The following is a 19,857-nucleotide window of genomic DNA, read 5'->3' on the forward strand; positions in this document are numbered from 1 at the left end:
ATTTATTATTACTGACTTATGATGTGAAATTTCTTGTTTTGCAGTAGCAGTACAGTGCAAAGATTAAATCACTATAAATTAGGAAAATAAATAAAAGATTATAATGATCATTTGGAAATCTGATGGTGGAGGGGAAGGTGTTGTTTCTGAATCATTGCGTGTGGGTTTTTAGGCTCCTGAACTTCCTACTCAATGGAAGTAATGAGAAGAGGTATGTCCCATTCGGTGAGGGCCCTCAGTATTGGACACAGGTGCTGAGGAACCTCCTCCTGAAGGTGCCCTCAGTGGGGAGGGTTGTTCCCATGATGGAGCTGGCTGAGTCTAGAAGCATCACATCCTAATATGGAGGCTCCAATGCACATGATCCCAAAAGTTTTTTTCTGGAATCTTGTGCATTGGAACCTCTATACCAGGCTGTGATGCAACCAGTCAGAATGCTCTCTACCGTATATCTATAGAAATCTTCGGAATTCGGAACATATACAATCTCCTCAAGCTCCCAACAAAGAAGAGCATTCTTTACGATTACTTCAATCTTACTTCTAAATTCCAAAGTACTGATATTTTGCTATTCATATTAGGACATGGTGGCCAACCTTTTACATTCATGCATCAATTTTTTCACGCATGAGTTCAGATGCGCCATACAACTCTTGTACCCCCATTCAATTCTTGTAAAGATATGTTAATATAGACATATTTAGCATTTTTACATGATATATTGATTTAATATAAAAACAAGATAAACATTACTTACCTTAATGAGACTTTTAACAAATATATTTTGTCTTTTGATTTCTTCCGTTTTCTTAGTCACATATTCTTTCCGTTACTCAGACCCAAGCACTAGCTTCAGTTTTCCTTCTATTTCAGTCTGGTGTTGTGTTTTATAGTGTCTATTAAGATCATGTCTTCTATTATGTGAGAAAGGGTTTTCACAAACTGTGCACAACAGTTTTCCTGACAGACCCATTATAAATAAGAACTCATTTTTCCACTGTTCGTTGAATTCACGCTTTCTGCTTCCCTTTTGCTCATTTTCTTTTGCAGTGTGATGGGTAACTGAATGTAAAAACAAGGCTTAATTTTCAAAAAAGTACAAATCTGCAAATGTCCACAAAGGACAAACAAAGCACAACTCCATAGTGCACGAGTGTCAATTGTAAACTGGCAAAAACCTGCAATGAACCGCTGGTGCAGACGCCTGACGCCTTAGGATCAAACAAGTATCAAACGTGTATTGAACAGTTATGGAATGACTGCAGAACAGAAGTTCTTTCCTAGTTTGACTCATTGAACATTTTTTTTAATTGAAAACAGATTAATGTGAAAGAAGATAACATTCGCCAAAAGATGTGCACGAAATAATAAAATCGCTAAAAATAATTGCTAAGTTTTAGATTTATTCTCAGTAAAACCCATTTCTAGCTCTAAGCTACTTGAATTCCTGTTATAGATTTTTTTTCTACAAATCGGTTTTTGGTTAATACTTTTTGCGTGAGTAGGCTTACTTTTATTATTATCACTGGCGTGCAATGCGCCTCTTCTAATCATCCAATGCACCACTTTTGGCACATGCGCCATAGGTTGGCCATCCCTGTATTGGGCCATCCTTCTTTTCTTTGGGAATTAGTCCAATTAACTTCTTCCCGACTGTCTCCAAAGCAACTATATCTTAAAATGGACAAAACTATACATGGTGCTCCAGATACAACCTACCCAATATTCCTGTACAATTGTATGTTCTAACATTGTTGACCAACCTCCTGCATGAGACCTTTATTGAAAGTGTTCTAATGATCTAAATATACCAACTGGTTCCTCCATTTCTACTCCACTAGTCACGTATACTTCCAATATTCTATTCTACCAGTCTTTAGACTTCCAATAGATTAGTCCAACATTTTTCTTTTGTAAATCCTGAACATAATAGTTCTGCTTGAAGAACCAGCCTTATTAAATCTGAAATAATACCTGAAACACACCTAAAGTTTTCAGTGAATTATGAAAGCCAGTTTTATTTATACAGTTAAGAGTAGTATAAGAGGATGTGTATGCAGATATTTACATGCTTCAAGCAAAGACATCCAATGAGTGAACTCGGCCGTTTTTCCTTGTAGCGACAGAGGGTGCGAGGTGACCTGATAGAGGTGTATAAGATGATGAGAGGCATTGATTGTGTGGATAGTCAGAGGCTTTTTCCCAGGGCTGAAATGGTTGTCACAAGAGGACATAGGTTTAAGGTGCTAGGAAGTAGGTACAGAGGAGATGTCAGGGTAAGTTTTTTATGCAGAGAGTGGTGAGTGCATGGAATGGGCTGCCGGCAGCAGTGGTAGAGGCAGATATGATAGGGTCTTTTAAGAGCTATTTAGAGAGGTACGTGGAGCTTAGTAAAACAGAGGGCTATAGGTAAGCCTAGTAATTTCTAAGGTTGGGATGTGTTCGACACAACTTTGTGGGCTGAAGGGCCTGTATTGTGCTGTAGGTTTTCTATGTTTCTATGAGGTCCCCCACACACCCTCCACCAAAAAAGTTGATTCCATCATTATTATAAGAGAACTAATTGTTTCTTGATCTGAATTGAGGTGTATACATGTTACCTGCATGAACCTGGGTTAATTTTACTTCAGTAGAGTTGAAGAGAAGTTGCAGGTCTGTAGGGAAAGATTAAATACTAGGTTAAATGAATTTTAAAAATATAATTAATAGTTTAGGGTTCAAGACCCTAGGGTTTATGGATGGCTTTAGTTTATCTGAGGTAGTGATCTGTCTGGAAAATAAGACTTCTTATAAACGCCATGCAGTTTATCAGTTGGGAATAACTATTCAAGTGCTTTATCCATCCTAAAAAAGCTTTATAGTCATTATCTGTCATTTTCTAGAGAGGATATACTTGGTTTTTACTTTTAAACATGTAATTGGATTTTTTTTTAAAAAAGGCAAATTTTACTGGATCTGAAAATTAGGAAAATTTTGAGGTAATTTTGTTAGGTAATTTTTTTTTCCTTTGCATCACAGCAAATGGATTTTTCATCCAAAGCGTAAATAGATTTTTGAGGCATTGCGTCAACATTTTTATCATTTACAGATTCGTGTGCACAATGTAAGTTGTGAGGAGTATTGGAAGTGAAAAGGGAAACGATCATATTTTCATTAAGTCTATTAATCCATGCAAGAAGAAAATTCTCCAAGGTACTGAAATGGATATAGGAGAGAAAACAGCTCGTAAAGGAATACCTCTTCATGAGATTCCAAATGGTACCCCTTTAAAGGAGTTACGTAAACTTCAGAGTGGTTCATCAAATACTCAGTTGAGTACCAATTCTGTATCTCCAGCCAAATTCAATTTAATGACTTTTAAAAATAAAAAACCTAAAGTTAATTGTCATCTTCAGTCCACATTGTTAAACAATGAAGGGACATTTAATGTAATTTCTCCAGAACTCAGTGACATAAAAGATTCTGATTCAATCTCAGTTTGTGCAAATATAGACCAAAATCACTTAAGTTCTGTTGGATTCAAATTGAGTGAACAAGTGGCCTCTGAGAGTCCTGCCAAAACATTCCAAAGAATGAAAGGCAAGCTTCACTGTAATCCAATAACTGAAAATCACAATCTTCAAAAATCGCAAAAAACAACTTTTGAATGTAAAGAAACTGGACAATATTCTGATGCCACTATGAATGGATGCATCTTAAAAACCAGCTTTACAGGTATGAAGTATTATTAATTAATATTGTCTATAATTGACTGGATATTTAAAATTTGCCACTGCTTTCTAGTATTTATCATGTATTATTGCACAAACATTTGATAAAATACAAAGATTTTCTTCTACTTATCATATGAAAATATTCGTAACAATATTTAATACCAACTGTGCAAATTTATTGATGCAGAATTTTGACCTAAAATATCAACTTTTCGTATCCCACCCCACAAATGCTGCTCAACCGACTAAGTTCCTCCAACAGATTGTTTGTTGGTTAAAATGTATTTATCCATCCCATTTTCATTATACTGGTACTTAAATATACTTGATATTTCAAATTTTGGAAGACCAATGCTATAAAAATAATTTCCAAAAAAAAATTGATATTGTCCGTAGAATATCAATATCATTCCACCAGACCCATTTGGGATCAACAAAAGTTATGTGGTGTTATAGGAAAAAAGCTTTAACAACACATAGTCTCAATTTAAAGCAGATATTGGAGTGTTTAATATATTATCTTAGCTAAATGTCTAATGTAAATTTATGGTTGATTGCAGTCCCCAATCCGTTGGACGTATGTCACATTTCACCAATGAAGAACCGTGATTCTTTGATGCCATTTTCCCCAGCCAAAATTTTCTTACAGATGAAACAAAATATGGAAATTAACAATCAACACATTCAATTATCTGCACTTAAACTTTCAGGACATGAAGGTATCATCAGTTGACTTTTCAATATAGCTTTAATGTTTTCATAGAATTGACTATCAAATGTGTTTTGAGTTAGCTACTGCCTGGCCAGCTGATGGCATAGTAGCATCAGCACTGGACTCTGGGGCGAATGGTCCTGAGTTTGAATCCAGCTGCCTCCCTTGCACGCTTTCCATCCGTGCTGGGTTGAGCATCGAGTTAGAAACTCATCCTCATAAACGCCACATGATGAGCAATCGCCAAAAAGATTGGTGCAAAAAGCTTGTCATGATGGCGCCTCGATGACTCCACCAGGGGTTAAGGGCATTCTTTTTCTTCTTTAGCTACTGCCTGTTATGCCACTGGCATTTAGGGCAGCCTGTTTCTATAACAATTTTTTTTAACAGTCCGGTTGTTAGCCCTGAGCTGAATCCCCGAGCCTGGAAGACAGGTGGACACCTCTTAGTCTGGCCTCTACTCTTTGACCTATTTGGCATGGGTGACCCTACCAAGAGTCAAAGCACAAGACCCAACATAACTCTCCATTTGTTGAGGCACACAAGTCTCCAAACCCTACTTGTTTGATCCTCTTGGAGAAAATTGGTTTTGACCCTGATCTTATTTTCTATACAACCCTGAGATTCGTTTTCCCGCAGACAGCCACAAAGCAAGGAACAACCATGGTATCTGTTCAAATAATAACATCAGGCCCCAAATGGGCATAAAACCATAAATCGTGCAAATCGGTGGGGGGAGGGGAATGAGCGAAAAATACGGAATATCATTTCTTTGATTTCACAGTTCTTCCTATTTTAGTATCACATGTAAAATTGCATTGGGGTTTCTCAATTCAAATCACTTTGTATGTTTGAAATCATTGTCATTCTCAACTGTTTCTGTACCAACAGTATTTTTCACCCTAGCAAAACTCTTTTAAGTGTTTTTCTTCTGCTATTTTGTCTTTTTCTATCTGATGACTTGATGTAATTCTATCTGGTGTTTTTGTCTTTAACTTGCAGCCTTTTATATGAATCTTGCCAAATGCCTTCTGAAATTTTAAGTATAATATATTATAATTAAAGTTTATCACTTGGGGTGCTAATTTATCAAAGATGGAAAGGATATCATTTGGAACACCATAGACTTATGCAGTGTGGAAATGAGCCCTTTGGCCCATCTTATTCATGCTGACTACCTGAACTGGTACTGTATGCCTGCTTTTAGCCCATATCCATTCGAACCTTCCCTATCCATGTCCCTATCTAAATGGCTTGTAAGTATTGTAATTGTACCTGCTTCCACCACTTCCTGTGGCAGCTTGTTCATACCAACCACCCTCTGTATAGAAAAACTTGACCCTCGAATCCCTTTAAATGTTGCCTTAGATTTATGTCCACTAGTTTTAGTCTCCCCAACCTTGGGAAAAGGACTGTGACAATTCACCCTATCATATGCCCCTCGTGACTTAATTTTGGTAGTTGTTTTATTGTTACGTGTACCAAGATACAGTAAAAAGCTTTGCATACCATCCAGGCAGATCATTCCATAGATAAGTATGCTGAAATAGCACGAAAGCAGAATAAAACAGAAGGCAGAATATAATATTACATTTACAGAGAAAGTGCAGTGCAGGTGGACAGACAAAGTAGACCAAGAGCTCGAGAATTGATTTAGTTGTGCAAAAAGTCCATTCAAGAGTATTATAATAGCAGTTCTTGAGTCTGGTTGTACATGTATCTTCTGCCCAGTGGGATAGGGAGAAGAGAGAATGACCGGGGAAGAGGAGCCCTTGATTATGTGCAGTGCTTTGCTGAGGCAGGGGAAGTGTAGCACTGTCAATGGAGGGTGGCTGGTTTTCATGATAGACTGTGCTGTGTTCACAACTCTGTAATTTCTTGCAGATTTCACTACAGCTGTTGCCCTACCAAGCTTTAATTCACTCAGACTGGGTGTTTTGTGTGGTACATTTGTAAAACTTGGTGAAAGTCATCGACAACATGCTGAATTAACAATCTTTGTCAAGATGCTCGTGAGATGCTCATGTGCTTTTCTGGCCTTGATGCCCATACCATGGCTGCTCACATGGGTATAATTCTCTAATATCACCTCTCAGTCTTCTACACTCCAGGGCAAAAAAAAACAAACTTATCCAGTGTCTCCTTACAACTCAAGCTCTCCAATAACATCCTAGTGAATATTTTCTGCACCCTTTCCAGCTTAAACCTCCAAGAGGACCACAACCTTGTCATTGGGTTTGGAGGCGTGTGTGCCTTAATGACCTGGAGAGCAACGTTGTCTGGTGTCAGAGCTTTATGTGTTGGCTTTTGGTAGAGTCACCCATGCTGAACTGGTCAAAGAATAGGGATCAGACTAAGAGTGGTCTACTGGCCCTGCGGGGGTCAGTGGTTCAGCTCAAGGCTAACTGGTAAAACAAAATTGTTATGGAAACAACAATGAAGGATCCTTGACCAACTGAGTTTAACAGTATTCCTGAGTCTCCATGCGACTTGCGTGACTAATAGTGATGAAAACAGAGAGGAAGTTACTGACATGATGAAGGAAGTCCTGAACACCGCCAGAGATGGAGGAACTTCATTGCTGCTCGAAAGGCCAGTTAGTTCTACCTTAATGATGTCATTGCTGTGGCTCATTAACCAAACTACACACAATACTTCAAGTCCTGTCTCACGTGGCATCCCAATTCCTGTAGTCAGTGCCCCGAACGATGTAGGGAAGCATGCCAGATTGCCAGTTTCACCACCTATTTTACCCGTGTCCCCACTTTCAGGGATTTGATAGACTTGGACCCACAGCTCACTCTGTTCTACAACACTCTGTGGAGGCCTGGCATTTATTGTGCAACCCCTTGCTCTGTTTCATTTCTTAAAATACAACACTTCACACTTATCGGAGCTAAATTTCATCTGTCATTCCATGGCCTACTTACCCAGTTCAGGATCCTGTTTTAATCTTAAATAACTTTCTTCACTAAACACTATACTACTAGTTGTGATACCAACTGTAAACTAACCACAACAGCTACATTATTATCTAAATCATTACTTTGGATGACAAGTGATGGTGGACCCAGCAGTGATCACTTTGGCACACCACCGATCACAAGCTTCCAATCTGAGAAAACAATTCTCCCCCCCCCCCCCCCCACCCAAACTACCAAGCTTTGACTCCTGCAACCAAGGTAATTTTTCATCCAATTGGCTGGCTCGCCCCAGATCAACATACGATCTACCCTTCCTGGTGATATTGTAAGGGTTTTCACCTGAATCCATATTGATGATAGGAATTTACTTCTTTTTCTATTTGACAATGGGTTTTAAGTTAGTTAATGGAGCCTTAACCTCCTTGTGTTAATTCACCCCTTATTTTGACTTATTTTTTTAAAACTCCTGGAATTCTCTCTCTCCATTTTGTCTTTAGATTATCCATGCCTCATAAATCTCCTTTCAACACAATGGGATGGAATTAATCACTGGGTGTGTCATGTATTTGCAACCTTTAAGGTGGTCTAGAATTTCTAGTTAAAATATTGTTCCTTTCTTCTTTGTCTTTGTATGTAACGATATTTATTTTTTGGATACTAGTTGGATTCCTACATGGTGACCAACATGGAAAATCAGTTTCAACAGAAGTGCCAAATGCACCAAGTACTTCTCAGCCCACAAGAAATACAGAGTTTCTGCAAAAAGGCATGATATCCAAAGTTAATAGTGCTGACAAAAAGGAGGAAAATTGGAGTTCTCTTCCTCTGAGGCTGGATTCCGATATCGGGAACGACGCTGATGATGAACACAGCATAACACAAAATAGAGTAAATTCAGTTTCAAACAGCAACCCCTCCAACTGCACAAAAAATGAAACGCAGGACATCCTGGGTTTCAGCACCATCTCTTTGCAAACATTTGCCCAAACAGATAAAAATATGGTGCAGACAAAACACACAGACTCTGAAGGAGCAATTGAAGATATTAAAGGGTGTAAGGAGCTGTGCAATATTTTGCTGAGATCACCAAAGATCAGAATACCAAGAAAAGTTGCAGAAGTTGAACTTGGAAAATCAAAGCCTAGCATTGCTAATAGTCCCAAAAGCAAAGAGGTAAGCAAAATCAGCATTAGTCAATTGTCTACATTTATATAGGGCAGATGCATCTCTGTATAAACATTCTGAAAAATAATAATTTCTGTTGTGGATGATGGGTAAGATATATATAATTCATTGGGAACTAATTTAGTCATATACTTTCTTTTAATAGAACATAATGTCATGGTTCCAAAATTGAGACAATTTGCAAGCTTTCCATTTTGTATACAGTTAAAGATTAAGTCATGGAATAATTATACAGTCCGCATTTAGTCTCCTGGATTATGTGCCATTTTTGAAATATAAAACAAAATTGCTGCATAACCATAAAGATAAATGTTCACTCTTTTAGCTATTAGGGGAATGCATATGATATGCTACATTCTAAACACCACTTGTCATTAACTGAAATAGTTGTCTATTTCTTCAGAATGGCTAAGTTTTTGAGGTTCATAAGAAACAATCGTATGTGTCAAAATACTATTGTTTAGCTGATAGCTGCACCATTTCCTGTGGGGAACATTGCTGTTTGATTCACCAAGCAAGAGTTGTGCTTGGTTGCTCTGCAACATGCAAAGACAATTTTATTGAATTTTAGACTTAGGCCCTTCATACCACTGCACTGACCATTGAAGACCTATTTACACTAATCCCATTTGATCTCCCTACATTACCAGCAAGTCCCTACATACTACCCACCTACATACTATAGGCAGCTCACAGTGGTCAATAACTCCACAAGACTGTAGAAACCGGGAAGAAACTATGGGACTAAGGAACAGTCCGCGCAGTTGCAGAGACAATGTGTAACTGCACATAAACATCACAAGTCAGGATTAAATGCAGGTTGTTTGAACTGAGGCAGCAGCTTTATCTGTTGTACCACCATGACTTTCCCTCTGTCCAGAGAGTTCACAGTCGAGGTACACAGTTTTAGTACTAAACTGAGGAGAAATTGCTGTCATCATGTTAGGAATATTTTGGAATTCTTTACTCCAGAATACTGATGTACAATAATCCAAGTATGGCCTCATCACCAACATATATAACTGCAACGTAATGTCCCTGCTCTTAAACTTGATGCCCTTACTAATGAAGGCCAACATACTGAACACCACCTTCACCATCCTGTATTTACATGGCTGCTTTCAGCAAACTCTGCACATGTACCTGTTCTTCTGTTCCGCAGCACCTGTCATGCACTATATAAACACAACCTTAATTTGGCTTTCCAAAATGCATCACCTCAAACTTTTCTAAGTTGAAATCCATATACCATTCCGTAGCCCCTCTCCCTAACTGATTAAGATGTCTGTTCGGTTTATTGTAAACTGTTGCAATTGTAATCAACGAACCACCAAATTTACTATCATTAGCAAGCTTAGGAATATAATTCCTCTGTTCAAAAAGATCTTGTTGATCTTTGGCATCATTAGCAAGCTTGTTAAGGATCTTTTTGAACAGAGGAATTTATATTTTTCAAAAATATAGATATTGATTAACTGGTGACTTACAATATGTGAAATTATTAGGGACCATGAGAAAGCACTCCCATTGTTAATGGATAGTTTATTAGCGGGGGTCTCTTAGAGGAGAATTTCTGAGTCTAATAACTTTGACTAGTTAATTTTTTCAGTAATGATAGATACTTTATTGATAAGTTTGCATAATTATACTCTTTCCTTTAATCATATAGAAAAAAAAGAAGATTACTCTCACAAAATGGATCATCCAGCAAATAAAAACCAGCAGTGAAATTTGTGTTGAAGGACAAAGGTACTTAGATTTTGATTAGGACTTAGTCCATTCTCAATCAACACCTTTCCCCTGCTCCCTTTGTGAGAGGACATGTTTGTTGCCATTCTGGTTAGTCTCTTTACAGACTGCTCAGGAAGAAAGATGTGAATGTAGTGTCACCTAACTTGGCACCCAGAAGGAAATAATTATTGTACGTTTAGGACTAGATCTGGTCAATTTTCCCTTGGCTAATATGGTGTGAAAAATTTTAGAACACCTGCCAGATTGGGCTAAGTTGCCTTTGTCTGAATTCTAGGTCTTTTTAGCTGTATGCCGTTTATCAAATCCATTTTAATGTACCCTACAAATTCTTCATTACCAAGAAAGCAAGGGCCACAAGTACAACTATGTATTATCCTGCCAAGGAACTGTATTGATCTTCTGTCATTGGCATAGAGTTTAAATCATGGAACCTTCTATCCAAAACCATTGTTAGTACTGTTGTGGTTCAAAAGGCAATAAGTGCCTACTTCTTCATAAGTCCAAATCCTAATAAGTGAATGAGGAAAAGCTTGAGTTGAACAGAAACCTTTTTTTTATTAGTTTTTTTATACATTTTACAAATTTAAAAAAACCCCAAATCAAAATGAGGAACATTAATACAGTGCAAAATTAAGCATACAATGACAATATGATACAAAGAATGAGAATTTTTTAAAAAAGCACCTAAATTGAAGACAAGTAAACTTAGTATCCTCCCCAAGCCCCACACACAAAAAAAACTCCAGACCAACCACAACACAATATAGAGAATATAAATCAGGATAATCAAACTCCCAGACTGTGAATACACTTAGCAACAGAGGATAATAATGCCTACTACCAGAAAAAAAAGGATGCTGAAAGCAAGGGACCGAAAAAAAAACCCTAGTCAAGAGGAAGGTTATGAAAGTACTCAATAAAAGGTCCCCAGACCCTATGAAACTTATGGAACTTTAAATCCGAATTAAGAACTGAATAATGGATTTTTTCGAGGTCCAAGCAGGCCATAATGTCGTTAAGCCATTGAGCATGTGGGCGGGGCAACATCTCTCCATCTAAGGAGGATCAAGCAAGGAGAGAGGCAAAGGATAATATTTGGCATTTGGTCGGACTCAGACGCAAATCTGTCTCGCCCCAGAAACCAAACAAAGCAATTAAGGGGTTTGGTTCTAGGTGCTGATTCAGAACATACGATAACAAGCGAAGACATCCTTCCAAAATTTCTCCAAGCTAGGACAGAACCAGCACACATGAATGAGAGAAGCCCCGCCCCTCCCGCATCCATCACAAAGCGGACTAATGATAGGGTAGAATCGAGATAGTTTAGATTCAGACATATGGGCTCTATGAACAATCCCAAACTGTAAAAGGCAATGGCGAGCACAAAGAGAGGCTGAGTCAACCGATTTGAGAATCGAATCCCAACTCTCATCAGACAAGGAGGTATTCAAATCCCGCTCCCATGCCATTTCAATTTTATCCACAGGGGCCCGTCACAAGGCTGCCAACCCATCTCGAATAATTGACATTAAACCTTCACCTAGTGGATCAATGGAAAGAAACAAGTCCATAGCATTCCTCGCAGGCATTTCAGGAAAGTTAGGAATTAAAGGAGCAACAAAGTGTCTAATTTGGAGATATCTAAAAAAATGAGCATTGGGCAGATTGAACTTAACAGAGAGCTGCTGAAAAGAAGCGAAGCGATTATCAATGAAAAGATCTTCAAAATGTCTAATGCCCTTCCTATACCAAACATGGAATGCTGAATTGTACGTAGTAGGCAAAAAAAGGTGATTATGTACGACAGGGTCGGTGACGGAAAAACCATGGAAACCATAGCATTTCCCAAACTGAGCTCACACACGCAAAGTGTGTCCAACAAGAGGACCAGCTATTAATCTGGATAGACTACTAGGGAGTGCAGAGCCAAGAAGTGCAGAGATAGATAATTCTTTAGTGGAGCTCAACTCCATTGTCACCCAATTAGGGCACTCGGGTCGGCCATGGAAGAAAGACCAAAAGGTAGCACAACGTATATGAGCTGCCCAATAATATAAACGAAAATTAGGTAAAGCCATGCCACCCTCTTTTTTAGGTTTTTGGAGATGGATTTTATTAATTCTAGAGTGCTTATTCTTCCACAGATATGACAAAATAATAGAGTCTAAGGAATCAAAAAAAGATTTAGGAATAAAAATTGGGATAGATTGAAATAAGTATAAAAATTTGGGGAGAACATACATTTTACCAACATTAATACGACCTACCAAAGACATAGATAGAGGTGACCATTGTACCAGACTCTGTTTTATAGTATATGAAAGATTGGCAAAGTTTTCACGAAAGAGATCTTTAAACTTCCTTGTGACTGTAATTCCAAGATAAGTAAGTTGATTATGGACTACTTTAAAAGGGAGATCACGAAATGCTAATTCTTGTGCTTCTTTATTAATTGGGAAAAGTTCACTCTTATGTAAATTAAGTTTATAGCCAGAGATCTGGCTAAACTGGTCAAGAAGTGAAAACATTGGAGGTAAGGATGTAGACAGATTTGAGAGAAAGAGTAATAAGTCATCAGCATAAAGAGAAACTTTATGCTCAACACCCCCTCTCCAAATCCCGGTCAATTCAGGACAATTTCAAAATGCTATTGCCAAAGGTTCTATAGCCAAATCAAAGAGAAAGGGACTTAAGGAGCATTCCTGACGGGTGCCACGTTTGAGATTAAATACCTGGGATTTCTGAAAATTAGTTAAAACAGAAGCAGTAGGACACAGGTACAGCAATTTGATCCAAGAGATGAAACTTTGACCGAGGTCAAATTTTTCTAAGACTGCAAAAAGGTAGTTCCACTCTTTACGATTGTAACCCCTTGGGTCGCCTCAGGCTCGCTCAGCTCATTTCGTCTAGGGGGAGCAGCCTTCGGCCCCGCCAAACTGGGTAATCAGTTGGTGTGGATGCTGTGTGATGTCCCCGCCTCGCCCAAAAACAGACAGTACACCATATGCGATTAAATGAGTACAATTTGTAAAGGTTACTATAACTAAGTGATTAATAACGATACAGTATATATGAAGGGAAATATAAAGAAAAGGCGCCAAACTTATCAAAGTCCAAACCACTTCGTGCACAACCGTTGGAGCTCAATTTCTGAAGTTTTCTGGCCACCATTCGATCCCCTCCGAACTCCTCGACTCGCAGCTCAGGACCCTCCGAGTGGTCAACCAAGCACATCTAGCTTCATCCTCCCTCCTCAGAGTACCTCTTGGCCTCGGACCCCCCTTTGGGGTCGGATCCTTGCCCAGCTTACAGCATTGCGACCTCTCTCTCGACCCCCTTGCGCCGATCTCCCCAAAAGCCCATCAACAAAAGCTTACATACTCAGAAGAAAGAACATTAATCCCCATTTGTTTTACAAAGGAATACAATTCTCCCAGCACTCTCTCGCAACAAAGAAACATTCCTGCTTTTAACAAAACAAAAGAAGCCCTTTTGATTACATACACAGTAACAAAGAAAAAAGAAGAAACCCCCCTTTACACGATCAAATGCTTTCTCCGCGTCGAGGGAAATAACACATTCAGGAATCCCAATTGGAAGTAAATACAAAATATTAAATAAACGCCGAATGTTAAAAAAAGGGAGACGGTTTTTAATGAAACCTGATTGGTCATCAGAGATAATAGAGGGAATAACGGTTTCTAATCTATAAGCCAAAACTTTAGCTAAGATCTTTACATCAACATTGAGCAAAGAAATCGGCCTATACGAGGAACACTCTGTTGGGTCTTTACCCTTTTTTAATAGAAGAATAAAAGATGCCTCATTAAAAGAGGGTGGCAATTTGCCGTAATTAAACGAGTCAGATAATACTGAAAGTAACTGAGGAGAAAGAAGTGAAGAGAATGATTTATAAAATTCTACGGGGAACCCATCAGGTCCAGGAGATTTCCCTGAGGACAGTGCAGAAATTGCAAAAGATATTTCTTCTGATGATATAGGCGCATTAAGTTTGGCTTTAAAATCAGATGAAAGTGAAGGAATATTCAGATTATTTAAATATTGATCAACAGAGATATTGTCATTCAAAGATTCAGAGGAATAAAGCCGAGAATAAAAATTTTTAAATGCGTCATTAATTTCTAAATAATCCGATGTAAAGTCTCCATTCTCCTTCCGGATCTTTGTAATATGTTGTCTGGCTTTGGAATGCCTCAGCTGTTTGGCTAGAAATTTACTGGACTTATCCCCATGAATGTAAAAGCGACTCTTGCTTTCGAGAAGTTGGCGTTCAACAGGTTGAGTAGACAGAAGTTTAAATTTAGTTTGGAGTTCTACACGCTTCTTGTATAGTTCAGGGTTCGTAGTTTGAGCATACAGTTGATCCAATTCTTTAATCTGGTTAATGAGGTCTAATCGATCTGCACAGGATCTTCCATTGAGATTTGCTGCGCAAGAGATCATTTGACCCCTCAGATATGCTTTCATGGCATCCCAGACAACCTGGGGTGACACTTCAGGTGATGTATTAGTGTTAAAATAAAAGGTTATCTGATCCTTAATAAATTTTAGAAAATCATCATCCGATAATAAAGTTGAATCAAACCGCCAGTGTTTATTCCTCTGAGGGAGACCAGGAAAATTTAAAGAGAGAGTAATTGGGGCATGGTCAGAAATCAGCACTCTCTAATAATCACAAGAGTAGGCAAATGGAATAAGTTGGTTATCGAGTAAGAAATAGTCAATTCTAGTGAAGGTATGGTGAACATGTGAAAAAAAAGAATAATCTCTCTCAGCAGGATGAAGGAAATGCCATTTATCAGAGATACCAAAATTAGAGAGAAACGATTGGATAGCTAAGGCAGATTTAGTAGGTGATCTTGTAACAGAGGACGATCGATCCAGATCAGGATCTAACCAACAGTTGAAGTCACCATCCAGTATAAGAGAGTATGAGTTTAGGTCTGGTAGTGAGGAAAAAAAACGTTCAAAAAAGTTAACATCATCAAAGTTGGGGGCTTACAGGCTTGCCAGCATAACTCTGGTGCTATATAGTTCACCAGAAACAATAATAAAACGACCATTTGTATCAGATATTCTATTATGGAGTTCAAAAGGAATGCTTGAACTAACAAGGATGGCGACTCCCCTAGCCCTCATGGCAAAGGATGAACGAAAATGCTGACCCGCCCACTCTGACAGAAGCCGGGAGTCATCAAAACAACAAATATGAGTTTCTTGAAGGAAAGCAATGTCAGCTTTGAGATGTTTAATATGTGAGAATACCTTCCTCCTTCCAACAGGGTGATCCAATCCCTTCACACTCCAGCTCACGAATCCAAGTGCACCAGCCAATATCAACCACCAATGCATAAAAGGCAGCAGGCATATAAAAAGTCAAGCAATACAATAGCAGTCTGGGAGCAGAAATAGAAACAGAGATTCGTAAAATCAAAACATAAACATGTCCTGAGCAATAAAGAAAAACAATAAATACAGTGAATGATGTTGGAACTGGAAAACCTACCCCACCCACACAACCCAAAACTAGACGGCTACCAAAAAAAGCAGCTAGCTCTACCAAAAAAATTAACCCAAATATAACTTCCAGATCTGTCATTAACAGCAGTTCCGTATAAATACTATAGCAAATAATGACTAGTTTATGCACTAGAAAACATAACTACAAATTGGAACATCTTCTGCAGAAATATAAAACTTAATACAGAGGAAATTGGAAGAAAACCAAAACTAACCTACCCGTGAAAAATTATGGAAGAATAAAGGAAGAAAAAGGGGAAAAAAAAGGGAGGAAGGGGAAAATTATAGATTCAGGAAGAGTGCTTATCAACCATTTACAGAGAGGAAAAAAAATCAAAAATCTTTTAAAAAGTGGGAAAAAAATAATAAATAAAAAAATAAAAAATAATCAGCAGTTAAACTGTGAACCAACAAACAGGGAGGCCTTCAATAAAGACTTCAAACCTCCAAAACAAGTTAGAGTCAATTGTAGAACTCTATAGATAAAGTTATACAAGAATAAAATAGATAACACAAGTATTATTTAACGTCCATAGGGAAACATTAAGCACAGAATGTCTATTTAAAAAAGACACACCAAATCCAGGGAGAGATTGTCAACAGCCCTTAGAGTTTCAGTAAATAATGACTGAGTGATTCAAGTAGTCTGAGTCTGGAAAAAGTAATTTTACTACGAGAAGTACTTATCCACCATTTTAGGAGGTCCGATCAGGTTCCGAAGATGGCTGGATAGCCGGAAGACTTGCAATAAATGCTTCAGCCTCCTTCACTGACTTAAACCACTTATATTTTCCAGTACTACGCGTGATTCGTAAATCGGCAGGATTGCGAAGCGAGGGTCTAAAACCACGATCAAAAAGCACTTTCATTACGCCTTTAAACTCAGCACGCATCTTTAAGATCTGGGGTGCAAAATCCTCCACAAAGCGAATGACTGTATTTTGGAAAGTAAAAGTACCTCTGCGACGTGCCTCCATAATCAGATGGTGTTTTATCCGGTATTGATGAAAACACAAAATTACCGGTCGCGGGCGGGAGCCCAGAATTCTGGGGGGAACGTAGACCCGGTGTGCCCTTTCGAGCTCAGGCGGGTTCGGAAGCAAATCTTTCCCAAATATCTCACAGAGAAACTCGGCGAAAAACTTCACGGTTGATCCCTGTTCGGTGGCCTCTGGCAACCCAAGAATTCGAAGGTTACAGCGTCTGCTGCGATTTTCGAAATCCACCATTTTGGAAAGGAGTTTGTTATATTTTCCTTCTAGGCTGGAACAGAGAGTCTCCAAGTATCGAACACGACTTTCTAAATCTTCAGAAGTCGAATCGATACGAGATAAGTGTTCAGCATGTTCGTCCACTCTGTCGTTGATCCGGTCCAATTTGGCTTCCAGCTGTTTGAAAGTGGTTCTAAATTCCTTTAAAATATCATCTCGATGCTGTTCCAGCGCAGCGAGGGTCTCAGAAGGCAGAGCGGGAACTTCCTTTCTCCCGGTTTTAGAACCCTTGTTAGACATTGTAAGGTAGATGTGTTCACAGGCAAGTGAAAGAAACCAAATAAAGTTACTAACTAAGGTTTAAAAAATGGAGACATTTAGTGCAAAGATAGTGAAAATAATGGAACAAAAGTTCGGAACAGCTAAGCAATCGCCATCATACCGGAAGTCCCGAACAGAAACTGTATAGTCTCTGTTCTTTTTCCATTAGACAATCGGTGTTGGCAGATTTATATTATCCCCTAGCTTCAAGGCTACCTTGAAAATATCCTTTGGAATTCCTTGTCGCTCTACAGATATCCATTATAGTAATCTTTTCATTATTAAAAATACAGCATGTAAATTCAACCTGTTTGCCTCACCAGAGCTAATGACCAGGTTTGTGATCAGCAGAGAGCACGGTGTCTCAGTTGCTGCTGTCATTTAAAAAGAAGTACTGTGCTTACCTTTGGTGTTCTTTCCAGTTAGGTGCTCTGGAAATGTTGCAAGGATTATGTTGTGGTAGTACCTATTCAATGAAGAAGGCTTCTGTGACATGAAGGGAAGAATTTGGGTGATAAAAAGCCCCACGTACAGAAGGAAAAACAAAAAAAAACCATCTGATTAAGTCGCATCTTTTGACTTGGTGGAAAACAATGTATTTTGAGATACTGGGAATAAAGTACTGTGGAAGTCCCAGAGCATCTTAAAACCATTAGAGGTTTTGTTTCTAATAATGTTTTTTAGAATGGTGTAAATAATTAGAGCAAAAACACTTACACAGTTACTCCTTTCTGTTTCAATATATATTTTTACTTGAACATCATCAACTCCATTGAATGCAACTAACAGTTTTTATAGACATGAGCAACTACTTCAAACCTTAATTGTAGTAATGAATTTGGCTAGGATCAATAGCATATCTAGTGCTTTAGCATCAAGAGAACTATTCGTGCTTAATTTTAGTTTTGCAATTTAAATCTACTTTGTCGCAGTTTAAGTGATGCATTTATGTTTGTGCGTTCCCAAACAGAGATGAAGATGGAGCATATTGGCATAGTAATGTAATTGTTGAACGAATAAGCCAGACAGAAGTTAAATCTATTACTGGCTCAGTTTATGTTTTGAAAGGTCCAATGGATTACATTGCAATGAAGAACCAAGGTATATAAGAGTGGCTATATTTGTTCTATTCATTCAGAGCATAGTGATGTTATATTAATACATTGCAATAATTAGACGGAGATGTTTTATATTTAACCTAAAATTATAATATACATTGCTAAGAGCAGCTCAATTTGCTCAACTAGTCTATTATGTTTACATTCTATTGAAAATTCCTGTAATTTTTCTTTGTTTGTTTCAGAATAGTACATATAAAGAACATAGAACATAGAGCATTACAGCACAGCTGTGCCAACCTTTTAACCTACTCAGGATCAATCTAATCCTTTCTCCTACATAACCCTTCATTTTTCATGTATCTATGTGCTTATCAAACAGTTTCTTAAGTACCCCTAATGTATTTACTTCCACTGCCACTCCTGGCAGGGCATTTCATACACCCACCACTCTCTGTGTAAAGAAGTTGCCTCTAACATCCACTCTGTACCTTACTCCAAGTCCATGTATGCTTTTCTAGCTGTTTCATAAATTCTGCTGTATCTATTGCCATTGCTTCCTCATAAGTTCCATATTCTCAGCATTTTGTGTCTAATTGGGTATCTTTTGAAATCATATATCACATTTGGCTAACTGTTACAGAACTACTTGATTGTATGATGAAATGTCATCAATCTGTAAAGCAACACACACAAGATGTTGGAACTCAACAGGCAGCATCAAATGAAATGAATAAACAGTCCATGTCTCAGATCAAGGCTCTTCTTCAGGACTGGAAAGCAAAGGAGAAGACGCCAGAATAAAAAGGTGGGGGGAGGGGAAGGAGGACTGGCTAGAAGGTGAGAGGTGAAGCCAGGTGGGTGGGAAAGGTAAAGAGCTGGGGAGGAAGGAATTTGATAGGAGAGGAGAGTGGATCGTGGAAGAAAGAGAAGGAGGAGGGCACCAGAAGGGCAAGTGAGGAGAAGAGGTAAAAGGCCATAGTGTTGAATAGCAAAAGAGGGAAGGGGTAGGGGGAAAATTACCAGAAGGAGAAATCGATGTTCCTGCTATCAGGCTAGAGGCTAATTAGACAGAATATGAGGTGTTGCTCCTCCACCCTGAGTGGCCTCGCCATAGTAAAGGCGGAGGCAATGGACTGATCTGTCAGAACAAGTATTAAGGATAGGAATTATATCCTTAATTTGGAAGTGGAATAGGCTGGCCACTGGGAAATTCCACTTCTGTAAAGCCAGCTTTCGTTTCCTACTGATGTAGTTTGACCTGTTAAGGTGTTCCAGTATCTTCTGTTGCCAATTAGCCTCAAATTTCTCTTTCCCAATACAATCACCTGAATATGAAATCAGTAATACTTCCATTATAACACAAAATTCTTATGGGATTTTTCAGGATGGATGCAAGGGCCACAAAACCAAAATAAGCGGTTAAACTTAATGGCAGAT

At 38.4% G+C, this 19,857-nt stretch overlaps 1 protein-coding gene across 1 annotated transcript in view; it reads left to right on the forward strand.

Moving 5' to 3' along the window:
- Positions 1 to 3,095: 3,095 nt before the first annotated feature.
- The window catches only part of mis18bp1 (MIS18 binding protein 1), a 44,778-nt gene continuing 28,016 nt past the window's right edge, over positions 3,096 to 19,857 (forward strand). The window contains exons 1-5 of the mRNA XM_059990606.1: positions 3,096 to 3,714; positions 4,274 to 4,432; positions 8,011 to 8,522; positions 10,204 to 10,283; positions 18,330 to 18,460. Of these exons, the coding sequence (XP_059846589.1) occupies positions 3,201 to 3,714; positions 4,274 to 4,432; positions 8,011 to 8,522; positions 10,204 to 10,283; positions 18,330 to 18,460 (1,396 nt within the window). The 5' untranslated portion in view covers positions 3,096 to 3,200. The remainder of the gene's footprint in view (positions 3,715 to 4,273; positions 4,433 to 8,010; positions 8,523 to 10,203; positions 10,284 to 18,329; positions 18,461 to 19,857) is intronic.

Source organism: Hypanus sabinus, chromosome 2 (genome assembly GCF_030144855.1).
Source record: "Hypanus sabinus isolate sHypSab1 chromosome 2, sHypSab1.hap1, whole genome shotgun sequence".
Classification (NCBI taxonomy): Eukaryota; Metazoa; Chordata; class Chondrichthyes; order Myliobatiformes; family Dasyatidae; genus Hypanus; species Hypanus sabinus.